The sequence below is a fragment of the Ranitomeya imitator genome, chromosome 7 (genome assembly GCF_032444005.1).
Source record: "Ranitomeya imitator isolate aRanImi1 chromosome 7, aRanImi1.pri, whole genome shotgun sequence".
In the NCBI taxonomy this organism is placed as follows: Eukaryota; Metazoa; Chordata; class Amphibia; order Anura; family Dendrobatidae; genus Ranitomeya; species Ranitomeya imitator.
Window position 1 is genome coordinate 17,057,055 of NC_091288.1, and position 16,717 is coordinate 17,073,771.

General features: G+C 40.5%; 1 protein-coding gene across 1 annotated transcript in view; it reads left to right on the forward strand.

The window, feature by feature from the left end:
- Window positions 1-16,717, forward strand: part of MGAT5 (alpha-1,6-mannosylglycoprotein 6-beta-N-acetylglucosaminyltransferase) — a 74,466-nt gene that overhangs the window by 29,328 nt on the left and 28,421 nt on the right. The window contains exons 3-7 of the mRNA XM_069732838.1: window positions 2,525-2,692; window positions 10,698-10,774; window positions 12,059-12,148; window positions 14,280-14,351; window positions 15,177-15,338. Of these exons, the coding sequence (XP_069588939.1) occupies window positions 2,525-2,692; window positions 10,698-10,774; window positions 12,059-12,148; window positions 14,280-14,351; window positions 15,177-15,338 (569 nt within the window). The remainder of the gene's footprint in view (window positions 1-2,524; window positions 2,693-10,697; window positions 10,775-12,058; window positions 12,149-14,279; window positions 14,352-15,176; window positions 15,339-16,717) is intronic.

The following is a 16,717-nucleotide window of genomic DNA, read 5'->3' on the forward strand; positions in this document are numbered from 1 at the left end:
GATGTCTGCGTGACCGATGGTCAGCGACTGTACGTAATCCCTGCTTACACAGGTGTAGAGACTCCTGGCATGAGGCCGAAATGTTCAAAATCGGCAAAATATTAACTCTGACACAATACACAGCAATCAGGTGTATATTAGAGTGTGTTTTTTTTTTTTTTTTTTTTTTTTTTTACTTTTTGTCCAGTTTTTTTTTAAAAGATGTCATTCCCTTTTACCTTACCTATTATTGTATTACTTTTCATAGTATGTGCACATCTATTGTTAATATACAGAAACTTTTCTTTTTTGCCCCTTTGTGCATCCATCTTCATAGAGATTAATGGTCAGTCCATTTCTTACATTGCTGAAACTACATTTCCCATCAGCACCCTGCTCCTCCTCAGTGCTGCAGACTCCTCCCTCATTTGTCCGAGGTACAGTCCTATCTCTCTGACTTGGTGACTGTGGCTGATGAAAGCTCTGCTATACTGTTCTCATTTCATCTGCATCCAACAAAGAGATTTGACACATGTCATCAAGCCAATTTATGCTTAGAATACACGTTATTCTTCTGTGCACTGTATGATAGTCTGTCAGCTCGCTTTTTATAATTTACCATCTACACCCTATGTTAACTGGTTTTCAGCAGGGAGCAACAGTCCTGTACTCCTCTCTGCTTTGTCTGTGCAATGACTGGGCACAGCAGAGCTGACACATGAAGGGCTAGGCTGTGTTTGATGCTTTCTGCTGACAGTTCAGTAACGCACCACTGCAAATGCTTCTGTGTTGATGCATATGGCAGAGGATTATCTTCTGCTATAAGCATTAACAGAGCAACATTTGCAATTTGACATCACTGTTCTGTCAGCAGTGCTGTTGATTTCTGCTGGAAACCATCAAAGATGTAAAACACAATGATCTAGATCAGAATAGTGTGTATGCTAAACTTACAATACGCTCTCAGTAGTGGGAAGCAGCACTGAGACACTGCTGTCAGGAATAGTGGAGCTATAGCAGGACTGGCACAGCGCAGTATTTGGAGGGTAAATAGAGTGCGGAGGGGTGTCCTGTGGAGGGGATATGTACATAGTTATTCATTTGTTAAAGCTATATGTAGAATGTTATAAGGCCACTTTATTTTGGGAATAATACTTTACATATTTTATAGTTAAACTATCTACCTGCTCCCCCCCAAAAAAGTTCAACCAAGATAATTGCTGCAAGCAGCATCTAGGCCACCTGTTTACGGGGTTAATTTAAACACGCAGTTATAAATATTTAGCAGATGAACAAACACATCCCTTGTGGGTTACACTGGAGGATTATCATCCAAAGAAAATAATTCTAGGTTGCTAATGATTTAATTACAGGCGTGCACAGACTCGACTGCTGTGTTGTTTTCTATTTTTTATTTATTTTTTATTTTTTTTTGTCAGTAGCGTCAATATTTCAGAGCGTGGAACACACACCGTAAATATTTTTGTTGAGTAAATTACTAGTTTTATAGCTTGTTTTTTATCCATACATGGAAAGTTACAAGGTTCTGCGATACCTCTAGATGCAGGGGGACGTTTCAAGATATGGCAGCAGTTGGGGGAGTGGGGGTCCTACTAGTGGGCACGTTGTGATATTTATCCTCAACTCGAGGTTCTGCTGCAGCTTGGGTTGCAGGTGGTGGTGGAAGGGGCTCATTACAAGATTCTGCTGCATTTTTAAGGCAGGTACGTGTGAGGTTCTGCAGCAGCTCAGGGGGTGGTGGTGAGCACGTTACAAGATTTAGTCGCTGTTTGATCTGGTCACATTACGAGGTTCTGCAGAGCCTCAGGGTGCACTGAGATTTTTACTCAGCTTGAGGGGGGTTATGTTACGAGGTTCTGCAGCAGCTCAAATATGGTAACTGCTGAATGACCACCTAGTCCCGATCACTGGTTGAGTTGGCTCAGGACAAAGACCCCGGTAGAGGCAATCTGTGACCTCTTCTGCAGGATGAGATAAGCGGCGCCTCTTTTCTCTGCTATGCAGAATGGTTATTTTGTAATAATAAAAATAATAATAAAAATAATATAATAAAATAATATAAAATATAAAAAATAATAAAAATAATATAAAAAAATAATATAATAAAAATAATATAAAAATAATAAAAATAATATAAAAAATAATAATAATATAATAAAAATAATATAATATAAAAAATAATAAAAATAATATAAAAAATATAAAAAATAATATAATAAAAATAATATAAAAATAATATAATAAAAATAATATAAAAAATAATAAAAATAATATAAAAAATAATATAATAAAAATAATATAATAATATAATAAAAATAATAATAATAATAATAATAAGATTATTATTATTATTAACAGACATGGAAAGTATCCATTTACATGATAGAATATGATTAACTTGTCGATTTTGGAGAAGATCACTCATGAGGCATCTCTACGCTGCGGATACTGAGAAGTATGTGGTTTGTATGTATGTAAGAAAACTCAGATCTCGCGTAACCTTGTCCAATTCCTTATTTTTAAGACCTAAAGAAGACGCTGGCAGTTCTTCTGGATAATATCTTGCAGCGTATTGGCAAGCTGGAGTCTAAAGTGGATACACTGGTTGTGAACAGTACCGGATCCAATTCTACCAATGGTACCACCACTGCGATGCCCAGTATGGCTGCGGGAGAAAAAGTCAATGTTGCAGGTAGGTGGAGAGAGTTGTAATTTGTTTTTTCTTTGCCAATTCCTGTTTGTTTGATCAGATTAACGTAAATGTGATGGCATGTTAGTTATTCATGCCTGATGCTTTTGTCATCTTGGGAAATAGTTGGTTTTATCTGTACAGAGATCTCCCTATGACCCGGCAGAAGGGAGCTGGAGAAGAAAAGAGCGCATGGCGGCTTCATTGCCTATTACTAAAAGGAACTGGCTGCAAATAATTCCCCAACTTTCTGCTTCTGAAGATGGTCACTTTAACGGCCCCCGGGGGGTCTGGGGGAGTGTGCCCCCCTTCCCCGGGGGTCTGGGGGAGTGTGCCCCCCCCCGGGGTGTCTGGGGGAAGGGGGGAGTGTGCCCCAACCACCCCCTCCCCCCCCCCCCCCCGGTAGGTCTGGGGGAGTGTGGCCCCCCTCCCTCCCCGGGGGGCTGGGGGAGTGTGGCGGGGGGGTCTGGGGGAGTGTGGCCCCCAGGGTCTGGGGGAGTTTACTGGGAGAGTAATCCAGAAAGCAGGCAAGTGCATGCCATGGAGTATGCACAATGCCCAGAAATATCAAGTTTGCATGCCAAAATATGGCATGAAGCAAAAGTCGTAACCGTTCTTGAAGGTTCGTATAAACAAAATCCATCACCGACTTCATGGGTTTCAGGCAAATTTAGCGTTTTGCTCTCGGTTTCTGTGTGGTCTCTGTGAGCTTCGCCCACCTCCTTCATGGAAATATTCAGCATTTGGTTTGATGTCACAATGTATTTGGATAGGAATAAAGCGCTTCCTTTTTTTTTTTTTTTTTTCTCGCTCTCCTTGTCTCTCGGCCTCAGTGAACATGTACAGAAGATCTGTACAACAGCGAGATGAAAGGAGCGTATTCCTGCAGGTAGTTTATACAAGAGACCCTGAAATGTAAGAATGCTGGAATTCCACCAAGGGTCCCGGTAGCAGAATGAATCCCCTCTATCTGCCCGCTTCATCTTACCGGTGTTCAGTGGCACTTGGCCCAGGTCAAGCCCCGGGATTGTGTAACTGTCGTTAGATTGTCAGGAACAATTGGACTGTTGCAAAGACTTATAATGTACGAGGATAATCTCTGATCAATGCACTTATTGTGTCGGCTAATTTTTTGTGTGTACCGAGCAATGATAATCTGCATTCACAGGATAAGAGGCAGACACTTAACAACAAAGAAAATGAGACATTTATTATCGTAACCGTGAGGCTGAATCTATCCTGTGCTCAGCCTGATCGTCAGCGTACTCTATTCCAGAGCTGTACTCACTGTTCTGCTGCTGCTGACTATAAACTAGTTATAGTCTTGTACATAGGGGCAGTATTATAGTAGTAATATTCTTGTACATAGGGGCAGTATTATAGTAGTAATATTCTTGTACATAGGGGCAGTATTATAGTAGTTATATTCTTGTACATAGGGGCAGTATTATAGTAGTTATATTCTTGTACATAGGGGCATTATTATAGTAGTTATATTCTTGTACATAGGAGCAGTATTATAGTAGTTATATTCTTGTACATAGGGGCATTATTATAGTAGTTATATTCTTGTACATAGGGGCAGTATTATAGTAGTTATATTCTTGTACATAGGAGCAGTATTATAGTAGTAATATTATTGTACATAGGGGCAGTATTATAGTAGTAATATTCTTGTACATAGGGGCAGTATTATAGTAGTTATATTCTTGTACATAGGGGCAGTATTATAGTAGTTATATTCTTGTACATAAGGGCAGTATTATAGTAGTTATATTCTTGTACATAGGGGCAGTATTATAGTAGTTATATTCTTGTACATAGGGGCAGTATTATAGTAGTTATATTCTTGTACATAGGGGCAGTATTATAGTAGTTATATTCTTGTACATAGGGGCAGTATTATAGTAGTTATATTCTTGTACATAGGGGCAGTATTATAGTAGTTATATTCTTGTACATAGGGGCAGTATTATAGTAGTTATATTCTTGTACATAGGGGCAGTATTATAGTAGTTATATTCCTGTACATAGGGGCAGTATTATAGTAGTTATATTCTTGTACATAGGGGCAGTATTATAGTAGTTATATTCTTGTACATAGGGGCAGTATTATAGTAGTTATATTCTTGTACATAGGAGCAGTATTATAGTAGTTATATTCTTGTACATAGGAGCAGTATTATAGTAGTTATATTCTTGTACATAGGAGCAGTATTATAGTAGTTATATTCTTGTACAGTCATGGCCAAAAGTATTGACACCCCTGCAATTCTGTCAGATAATACTCATTGTCTTCCTGAAAATGATTGCAATCACAAATTCTTTGGTATTATTATCTTCATTTAATTTGTCTTAAATGAAAAAATACAAAAGAGAATGAAGCAAAAAGCAAAACATTGATCATTTCACACAAAACTCCAAAAATGGGCCAGACAAAAGTATTGGCACCCTCAGCCTAATACTTGGTTGTACAACCTTTAGCCAAAATAACTGCGACCAACCGCTTCCGGTAACCATCAATGAGTTTCTTACAAAGCTCTGCTGGAATTTTAGACCATTCTTCTTTGGCAAACTGCTCCAGGTTCCCTGATATTTGAAGGCGCCTTCTCCAAACTGCCATTTTTAGATCTCTCCACAGGTGTTCTATGGGATTCAGGTCTGGACTCATTGCTGGCCACCTTTAGAAGTCTGCAGTGCTTTCTCTCAAACCATTTTCTAGTGCTTTTTGAAGTGTGTTTTGGGTCATTGTCCTGCTGGAAGACCCATGACCTCTGAGGGAGACCCAGCTTTTTCACACTACATTATGCTGCAAAATTTGTTGGTAGTCTTCAGACATAATAATGCCATGCACACGGTCAAGCAGTCCAGTGCCAGAGGCAGCAAAGCAACCCCAACACATCAGGGAACCTCCGCCATGTTTGACTGTAGGGACCGTGTTCTTTTCTTTGAATGTCTTTTTTTTTTTTTTTTCTCCTGTAAACTGTTAGTGCCTTTGCCCAAAAAGCTCTACTTTTGTCTCATCTGACCAGAGAACATTCTTCCAAAACGTTGTAGGCTTTTTCAGGTAAGTTTTGGCAAACTTCAGCCTGGCTTTTTTATGCCTCGGGGTAATAAGTGGGGTCTTCCTGGGTCTGCTACCATACAGTCCCTTTTCATTCAGACGCCGACAGATAGTACGGGTTGACACTGTTGTACCCTCGGACTGCAGGGCAGCTTGAACTTGTTTGGATGTTAGTTGAGGTTCTTTATCCAACATCCGCACAATCTTGCGTTGAAATCTCTTGTCAATATTTCTTTTCCGTCCACATCTAGGGAGGTTAGCCACAGTGCCATGGGCTTTACACTTCTTGATGACACTGCGCACGGTAGACACAGGAACATTCAGGTCTTTGGAGATGGACTTGTAGCCTTGAGATTGCTCATGCTTCCTCACAATTTGGTTTCTCAAGTCCTCAGACAGTTCTTTGGTCTTCTTTCTTTTCTCCATGCTCAATGTGGTACACACAAGGACACAGGACAGAGGTTGAGTCAACTTTAATCAATGTCAACTGGCTGCAAGTGTGATTTAGTTATTGCCAACACCTGTTAGGTGCCACAGGGAAGTTACAGGTGCTGTTAATTACACAAATTACAGAAGCATCACATGATTTTTCGAACAGTGCTAATACTTTTGTCCACCCCCTTTTTTATGTTTGGTGTGGAATTATATCCAATTTGGCTTTAGGACAATTCTTTTTGTGTTTTTTTTTTTTTCATTTAAGACAAATTAAATGAAGATGATAATAACAAAGAATTTGTGTTTGCAATCATTTTCAGGAAGAAACTGAGTATTATCTGACAGAATTGCAGGGGTGTCAATACTTTTGGCCATGACTGTACATAAGGAGCAGTATTATAGTAGTTATATTCTTGTACATAAGGAGCAGTATTACAGTAGTTATATTCTTGTACATAGGAGGCAGTATTATAGTAGTTATATTCTTGTACATAGGGGCAGTATTATAGTAGTTATATTCTTGTACATAGGAGCAGTATTACAGTAGTTATATTCTTGTACATAGGAGGCAGTATTATAGTAGTTATATTCTTGTACATAGGAGCAGTATTACAGTAGTTATATTCTTGTACATAGGAGGCAGTATTATAGTAGTTATATTCTTGTACATAGGAGCAGTATTACAGTAGTTATATTCTTGTACATAGGCGCAGTATTATAGTAGTTATATTCTTGTACATAAGGAGCAGTATTATAGTAGTTATATTCTTGTATATAGGGGCAATATTATAGTAGTTATATTCTTGTACATAGGGGCAGTATTACAGTAGTTATATTCTTATACATAGGAGCAGTATTATAGCAGTTATATTCTTGTACATAGGAGCAGTATTATAGTAGTTATATTCTTGTACATAGGGGCAGTATTATAGTAGTTATATTCTTGTGCATAGGAGCAGTATTATAGCAGTTATATTCTTGTGCATAGGAGCAGTATTATAGTAGTTATATTCTTATACATAGGAGCAGTATTATAGTAGTTATATTCTTATACATAGGAGCAGTATTATAGTAGTTATATTCTTGTACATAGGAGCAGTATTATAGTAGTTATATTCTTGTACATAAGGAGCAGTATTATAGTAGTTATATTCTTGTACATAGGAGCAGTATTATAGTAGTTTTATTCTTGTGCATAGGAGCAGTATTATAGTAGTTATATTCTTGTGCATAGGAGCAGTATTATAGTAGTTATATTCTTGTACATAAGGAGCAGTATTACAGTAGTTATATTCTTATACATAGGAGCAGTATTATAGTAGTTATATTCTTGTACATAGTGGCAGTATTATAGTAGTCATATTCTTGTACATAGTGGCAGTATTATAGTAGTCATATTCTTGTATGTAGGGGCAGTATTATAGTAGTTACGGTATATTCTTGTACATAGGAGCAGTATTTAATTTCTTTCCCAAAATGACAGTAATAGTGTAACCATGTTTTGCAGCCTTTCTGCTACAGACATTAGGGCATCTGATGGGGAGCGACTTGATGCTCTCAGATGTGAAGGCACAAAGTGGGTGTATCAAAAGATCAACCACACAATAAAATCTTTGTCTCCTTTGGGTTAATCTTGCACAACTGAGCCCTTAGGGCAAGTGATGATGTTGTTTGATCAGTTCTCTAGGGATTAGTCATTTGAATGAAAGCCTGATTATTATACCCTGAAATCCACAAGTTCAAAGCCAACTAAACCCACAAGACAGTCTCTCATATGTAATGGTTTCTAGTGGAAATTAGATGGACTGGTTTTTTAGTTTTTTTTTTTTTTTCAGGCAGACCAGTGTTGTGATACTTCAGAGCTGCACTCACTATTCTGCTGGTGCAGTCACTGTGTACATACATTACATTACTGATCCTGAGTTACATCCTGTATTATACTCCAGAGCTGCACTCACTATTCTGCTGGTGCAGTCACTGTGTACATACATTACATTACTGATCCTGAGTTACCTCCTATATTATACCCCAGAGCTGCACTCACTATTCTGCTCGTGGGGTCACTGTACGTACATTACTGTACTGATCCAGAATTTGCCCTGACTTTGGCAATTTCTTTTTTCTTCTGAACTTGCGTGATCGATTCCATCTAAAGTCGATCTCTTCTTTTTCAGCAGTTGTCGGACAGTGCAAAAAAATTGTTTATAGAGAACGATACATCTGCATCTGATCAATTAATGACAGCTGTTGGGCAGCACGGTGGCTCAGTGGTTAGCACTGCAGCTTTGCAGCGCTGGAGTCCTGAGTCCTCTTTACTGCTCTAGAACACCAGGGATGTTGGCGTTCATTGGAAATCCGTTTATTCCCACATACTTACTGGCCCGGCCCAGTCATGGAGATGGTGGGAATCTCCCACACAGTCACGCTGGCTGATTTTACGCTCCATTGATGGCTTTATGACGAGCCTTTTCAGGCCGCAGCTGGCGTGTGTGCAGTGAAGTGAACTGACGATACTTGCTCTTCATATTGCGCATGCTCCAGGTACAATAAGTGGTTAGTAGACACAGAAATTTGCTCCCGGGACTATTTTTTAATGACCTTGTTCACATGGTGAAGCTGCCCATCCATGCGAGATTTTGATTGGCTGCTCTAGACCACCAGGACTGGTTGCATCAGCTGCCCTAGACCACCAGGAATGTCAGAACTCAGCTGAAATCCTGTTATACTCTTCTTCCTTCCCACCCCCTCTTTTTTTTTTTTCCTTCAAAATGTTGTCCAAAAATAAGCTTTAAACCTTCCGTACCCATTTTACGTGTTTGTGAGGGCGCCTCTGATCTTATTTGTACACGTCTTAAAGGCACAAGTCACACCTTGCACAAGGACACCTGGTCTCAGAGCTTTATAATGGGCAGCTTTATGTTGGCCCTTGTTTACGCCAGCTAGGTTGAAGCCTGTTTTTGTCCCTGGAGGTGGACGGCACAGTTTGTGTTGGTGGGCGAGCTCCAAATCCTCCCCGTAGTATCGGACCTGGGATCAATAGAGCATCTGTTCTTCCTCTGGAGCCGCTTTATAGGATAGAAAACCTTTCTCAGTAGACTTATAAGGAACCGAAGGCCAGGAGGACATGGCACCGACTGCGGGGTGCGTAAATCAGAGCCAAATATTTGGCCGTTACGTCAAGTCCCCCCACCTCATAGATGGAGGGAGAGGGGATGTCACTGCTAGAAGCTCGTTCCATGGAATAGTCAGCGATGGCGCAGACTCAGAAGCTCACGATTTATTACACCTTTCCAGGCCGGTGATTATAGGACGGAGCTGCCACAGCCGATCACTGCCGTACAAGATGGAGCCGAGTCCGGGATGGCTTTTTTGGGGTCGTAAGGGATAGTTGGGCTAAGTAATTAATTTCATACTTTACACTATTGTGTTTTGTTTTGTTTTTTTAAGTGCAGTTTTTGCAAAAGCTATACAAAAATCTATTGCACCGCACCTGAAAAAGTTTCATCTGCTGCGAACGCAAAAAATGCATCAAAAATGCATCAAAAAGGCACAAAAAAAACCTTCTGTTTGCCTCTTCGGCTATAGCGGGGTAGACACAAAAACTGAAGGCAAAAGTCCCAAGAGGAATAACAGCGATGTGTACAAACGTCTTGTCCGTTCGCCGAGCTGCCGTCCTCTGCGTTCATAGTCGGACCTCTCCAGGTTTGTCGCTCTGTTGTTGCCTCCTGAGCAGGTAGTACATTCACCACCTGGCGCAGTAACTGACTTCTTTCCGTCCTTTGGGTCCAGCAGCTGCCGCCTCTTTGCCAGTCGCATGCAGCTCATGCCCGCCCTGGCTCTTACTGGGCAGACATTCATCCTGAGAGGTGTTTAATGACAGATGTAGACTGTGACGCTCTTCTGTACCCAGCAACCAGCCTAATCCGTGCCTGCAGATAATACCTGCTCACAGCAAGCAGAGGTATTGCCAGAGTCGCCAATATGGTATCACATTAGATGTGATAAAACATTTACTGACTGCTAGCTATTAATATATACATTTACTAACTGGTTATTTAGCTGTTATTCTAGTGTTTGCTTCTTTTCTTAAATACTTTGTGCTGCTGGGGGACCTTGTTTAGCTCCATTCCTCTCACCCAGGGTCCACTGATTGCTGAAACAAAGTAGCAGATGAGATCTGTGGCTGAAGATTGGCCCAGGAGAGGGTCTGAGCCCGCCATTCACCCTTGGAGAAGCACAGTGATGGTTTTGGGGTCCATGAAGAAGTGGGTTTTCAGCACCTGGACCCCCACTGACCAAAACTCCTGTTTTTGACACTTTGAAAAGTTTTCTGAAAGTTCAGTTACACTTTAAATAATCGACATGTCAGCACTCTGAAATCCTCTGTGCTGCTTAGATGACTTGGTTTCCTTCATGATCAGTGTCCGTGTCGTCTGCTCTGGGGGTATGAAGACTTTGCTCTGTGCTGCCGCAGATCTGTAACCTGTAGGATTCTTTATCTCCCCCCAGATCTTATTAACGGAGCCCAGGAGCAGTGTGAATTGCCTCCCATGGACGGCTACCCTCACTGCGAGGGGAAAGTGAAGGTGTGTTTTTATATACTTTTTTTTTTTTTTTTCTTTTTTTCTGTATGATCGTTCTCTGCCCGGTCGACCTTCCTGTAGGTGCAGCTGCACAGTCCTCCTCTGTATGATCGGCCCTCAGGGACGTCCGGAAGCTGAAATATTAGGGCTCAGGCTCCTGCTACAGCCGGGATAGAAAGGGGAGTCACCGCTGCACCCTACATTTGAAGGATTTTTCTGCTCTAGACCACCAGGGCTGTATGTCTTAGCCCTTTTCACTGCCCTAGACCACCAGTGATGATGACATTTAACCCTTTAACTAAATGTTGACTTTAGATCCTTCCCCAGCAGACCACCAGGGAAGTTTGGCTCTAATCCTTTAGCTAACCTAGTTAATCAGGAATGATGACTGCTCCTAACCAAATTAACCTTTTATCCCTAGTATAATCAGAATGGAGAAGTGCGTAGCCAGTGAGCCCCCTACTCCAGAGGTGTCAAACTGCATTCCTCGAGGGCCGCAAACAGGTCAGGTTTTCAGGATTTCCTTGTGTTGCACAGGTGATAATTTAATCACCTGCAGATAATGATTCCAGCACCTTGTGTAATGCAAAGGAAATCTTGAAAACAGGCATGGTTTGAGGCCCTCGAGGAATGCAGTTTGACACCCCTGCCCTACTCTACATCCCCCTAGACCACCAGGAATTTTTCAAAATGGACCCCATTCTCTGCCCCAGATCATCAGGGCTGCAGACTTTGAGTTTTTCATGACTTTATACTTCCAGAGATGATCTGAACCCGCCTAAGCGACCCTAGATCATTGTGGATGTTGTCTGCGCCAGATCACATTAACCCTTTATCTCTAGTAAAGCCATGATGGAGAAGTGCATAACACATTGACCCCAACTCTACGCTTCCGTAGACCAGGGGTGTTAAACTGCATTCCTCGAGGGCTGCAAACAGGTCATGTTTTCAGGATTTCCTTGTACTGCACAGGTGATAATTTAATCACCTACACACATAATGAGTTGGTGATTAAATTATCACCTGTGCAGTACAAGGAAATCCAGAAAACATGACCTGTTTGCAGCCCTTGAGGAATGCAGTTTGACACCCCTGCCGTAGACCACCAGTGGTTTTTAACATCAACCCAGTCTTTGCCCCAGGACTGTAGACAGTCAGCCGTATGTCTCTCTTTTTAGTACAGATGTGTAATCTCGTCCCTTTTTAGTGAGCATTGGTCTGATCTCATGATGCAATGCAGCAGTGCCGTCCATTACTGAATTATCGTTTTTTTTGTTTTTCCACCAGTGGATGAAGGACATGTGGCGTTCTGACGTTTGCTACTCCAATTACGGCGTTGACGGCTCCTCCTGCTCGTTCTTTATTTACCTCAGTGAGGTGAGTGATCCCATCAGGGGCTTTGATGGCATTTGCAATGCTTCAGTGCTTCGAAAGTAAAACAAGTAATGCAAATTGCAAACATTCCGATTTTTTTTTTTTTTTTATTTTATTTTTTTTTTATATATTTATTTTATTTTGTTTATTTTAAATATCTCAACATATTGTGTACACAGCTCCTATACTGTCCTATGTGTCTCCATGGTAACAGACTACAAACAAGCCCAAACTAAAAAAAAATGTATGACCACTGCTCCATTAATTGATTAAAGGTCTGGTTCTTGCACATGCTCAGTAGCCCCCCCATTCTCTTTTCTTAGGATTTATTGGGGGTCCCAGCAGCCAGACCCCCAGGAATCATTCATGTATCATCTATTCTGTGGATATAAAGTCGCACTCCGGCCCTTGTGTCCATCAGATCACCAGGACAACGTTTTTATTTTTTATCCCAAGGGAGTAAAGTTTCTATTGGATGTCAGTAAGCCAAGAGTTTGAAATATTATAAGAAAGTGATAAGAAAAGTTTTAGAAAGTTGTATAAGTTTTCATACACAGGAAAGCCTTCATTTGCTGAAACTGGAATGCCAGTAACAATAGAAGTGATCTGACTTCTGATTGGCCACAAATACCGCAGTTCCGTGCCCAAAACATGTGCCAGACTGCCAAAAAGCCAGATTCAAAGAATTTTACCAAATAGATTTTAACCAAGAAAATCAATACCTTGTCCTCATTTTACCAGTGGTCTTTGGATTGAAAATAAGATATGGAAGAGACACTGTTAAGCTGGTTCTTCTCTTGGCAGGCTTCTTAAAGGGATTGTCCACTACTTTAAACAAAAAAACAAAACAAAACTTTTTCAATAGCCCCAGGGTGCTTCAAAAGTAAGATTTAAAAAAAAAAATGAAGTCCATGCTCAGGATATTTATTTATTTTTTGTTTTATTGCATTCTGAGGCCAAACACTCTAGATCTGTAGAGTCATTTACTTGATCCCTATGATCACCGCTCTGTGTAGAGATGTATCTGGCGCAGTATGGAGGTAGCAGATTGCTCGCCCTGCTGCTTGCAGATGGCACGAAGGACAAGGTGAAGAGAGACTTGCGGGGATGGAGCCTGAAGGACCGGGTGGGACTCGTGTCAGAACATAAAGTACAAAATTCAGTTAAACTTGTGGGTAAAAAAAATAAATAAATAAAAATAAAAATAAATAATAAAATAAATAAATAAAAAATAAATAAATAATAAATAAAAAATAAATAAATAATTAATAAATAAAAATAAATAAATAATAAATAAAATAATAAATAAAATAAAATAAATAAAAATAAATAAAATAAATAAAAATTAATAAAGTAATTTCTTACTACTTGCACTTTTTCCCGTCTCTTCTGAATGGAAGCCTCAGGTATTAAAGGGTCGGGTATTAAAATTCTACTTTCCTGACCCTTCTCTCCCCAGACAGGTTTTTAGCTGGACTAGTAGTCATTTCCAATGTATCAAGGCACAGAACAGGTAATGCCAGAACAAGAGCTGCGTGAGATCAGTGGGATCAATTATCATTTTTTTATTACGGTAAATATTTTTAAGTGGCTCAAACTGATATAATCAAACCTCTGCCGGACGAGCCCTTTAAGGCTGCGCCTCATACAAAAGTTCAGCAAAAGGAAAACTTTGACTTCTTCACCTTCTATAGGAGGTCTATATGAAGTGGTGGTCACCCAGGCGGGAAGTCGAGTGGTCATTAAGTAACATGATCTGATATTTTCCATTTCTTGATGGTTCCCGTCACATAATCGTAAGACTGCCCCATTCGCCCAAATCTCGTTTCCGCAAAAAAAAATTGTACACGGGCGAAGATGAGTGATGTTAGAAGAATAAAAGAACAATTACACACATGATGATGATGATGATTTAGACGACTTAGTAGCATATTATAGAGGACAAGAAGCCCCCCCCCCCAAAAAAAAAAAAAAAAAAAAAAAAAAAAGAATATTTATGGGATGTTCAAAAATGGGTGTTCGACACTGGACCAGTCCAGGAGCCCAAGGTGGAACCGGTAACCGAATCCTGTATAACTGGTGTCTGTTGTCGCAACGTTTCAGCTTCCTGATATCGTCCATCATTTTATTTCAGGTTGAAAACTGGTGTCCTCGACTGCTATGGAGAGCGGCGAACTACAGAGAGGAAACTGATAAAAGGACAATGGTAAGACGACCCGACCTCGTATTATTGATCCCACAACAGGGGTTCAGAGCTTCCATCTACAGATAAAGAGTCAGGGCTAAAGAACCGAGGCCGGGGAGACGTGAAACAGTCATTGCTTTGGTAGAAATAACTAATCCGAGGTATTGCATGATAATGGTTGTATCTGACCAGTATCTGACATTTCTCTAATACAATGATGCCGTGTAAAGGGTGATTAGATAGAGATTTTCATTAAGATAATTTATAGAACTTTGATATAATCTTCTTTCCAACCCTGTAAAATATCTGCATGTGACTACTAAGCTTAGCCCAAAGCGTGCATTAAAGTCTGAGGGTTCCGCAGGGGTGGAGCCTAAAACCAGGATTCAATGAGGATTGGTGAGATTTCTTGTATCATGCCCCGCCCCCTCTGTTCCTTCATAAGGAAAATCAGATTTTGAATGGACTAGTATGCTGTTAGTGTTACCACCCCCTTACTTATTTTTTTGTTTTTTTATCAGGGGTACACCCCGCAGTGCTGAAAAATCTGTGTGGACGTACTAACTCACAGGCCTGCATGAACATATATTAGTGAAGTGTGCTGCCATTTTGCAATCTTTTGCACTCTGAAAGCTCAATGATTAAAATGTAATTCTAAGCAGAGTATGGCGGTGTACTGGAGTAAGGCTCCTTCTGCAGGGAAAATAATAAGGAGCTATATTGTTAGCTGTCAGAGGGGGAAGTAGATCTATTCTTCTTAGAAGCTTTAGAACGCCTTTAGAAAAACATCTCCAAGCATTATAAAAGCTGTATAAAAAAAAAAAAAAAATGATTTCTTGCTTTCAGACTGAAATCCGTACTGATTTTGATGAACTCTACAACGTCATGTCCAAACACGAGGAGTTTCGCTGGATGACCCTAAGAATTAAGCGGATGGACGATACGTGGATAGAAGCCATTAAATCTCTGGCAGAAAAGCAAAATCTAGAGAAACGGAAAAGAAAAAAGGTATTAGAAAATGAAATAAAATATTGTATATGCTTTATATCTCCTGAAGACAATCAGTCAGGGGGAGGAATTGAAAGTCAAGAACCACCCAAAGAAAAGTAGGTGTCTATGCATTCATGCCTTTCAAGAGTTTTTCCCTGTCTGGGACATCATTAGGATATATGGCAAATGTCTGATAGATGATGTCCCAATGTGCCGTCGAGCTCCCAATGAAAGTGCTGCCTGCACCACTCCATACACAGTGTAGTGGCCGATCTCGGGTACTGCCGCTCAGATCATTCACTTCAATTGGAGCTTAGCTGGAGTACCGAGGATGGCCACTGCACATTGCATCGAGCTGTGCTCTTCTGGCTGTATACATCCGGCCGCTGCCAGATTTACAATATATGTTTGGTTGTGGCGTCCCGTGGAAGTCCTGGACAACCCCTTTACCCATGACATATTTGTTAAACCCATGATATATGCTACCCTGACCTATCTGCCATTTTGAATACGCTCTAAAATTGCCATCTTACAATAAAGGATTCAGACTCTCGACCCTCCCCAATACGTAACCACCTGAATGACTTTCTGCCCTGCTTGTCAGAAAGGAGCATGGACTATGTGGTAGCATGCTGGTATAGTGAAAAAGGCTCATTCTGCAGGGAAAGTAAGAATCGGATATATTGTGAGCTGCCAGAGGGAGAAGGAGACATATTCTGCTCAGAGGATTTAGGACTCTTTTCGAAAAACTGAGCTCGGAGCATTATAAAGCCATATTAAAATGTAAATTTGAATGTTCACTTCAAATCTGGTTTCACACGTCTGACACTCATGGTCTGAGTATGAATTGCAACATCTAGACTGACCTCAGGTCCCCTGACCTGAACACAACGCTTCATATAAGCCAATAAGGCGGTTTAGCTCGGCTCAGATCTTCGGCCGGTCTCGACATCACGGTCTAAACTCAGACCATGACCATTGGACGTATGAAACTGGCCTAAAAAGGCCTTTTTTCAGCAATTTCTAGTTGTCCGGGGAGAAAGGAGACTGATTCTGCCCAGGGGGTTAGGAATTTGGCATCAGAAATACAGAAGCACTGTGAAGCTGTATTAAAAATATTTAAAAAATGTACTTTAGTTTACATGGAAGACTCCTTAGTGGAAGTATGTTAAGACTATGTTGTCAGCTACCAGAGGGGGAAGTAGACTGATTTATTCCAGGTGATTGAGAATGCCATTGAAATAAAGAGCTCCAAGCACTTCAAAGCTATGTTAAGAAATAAACCTGAACGTTCAATTAAGGAAAAAGACTACATTTGCTGTGGAAGTATATAGACACTATATTGTCAGCTGCCAGATGGGGAAGGAGACTGATTCTATCCAAAGGATTTGGAACTC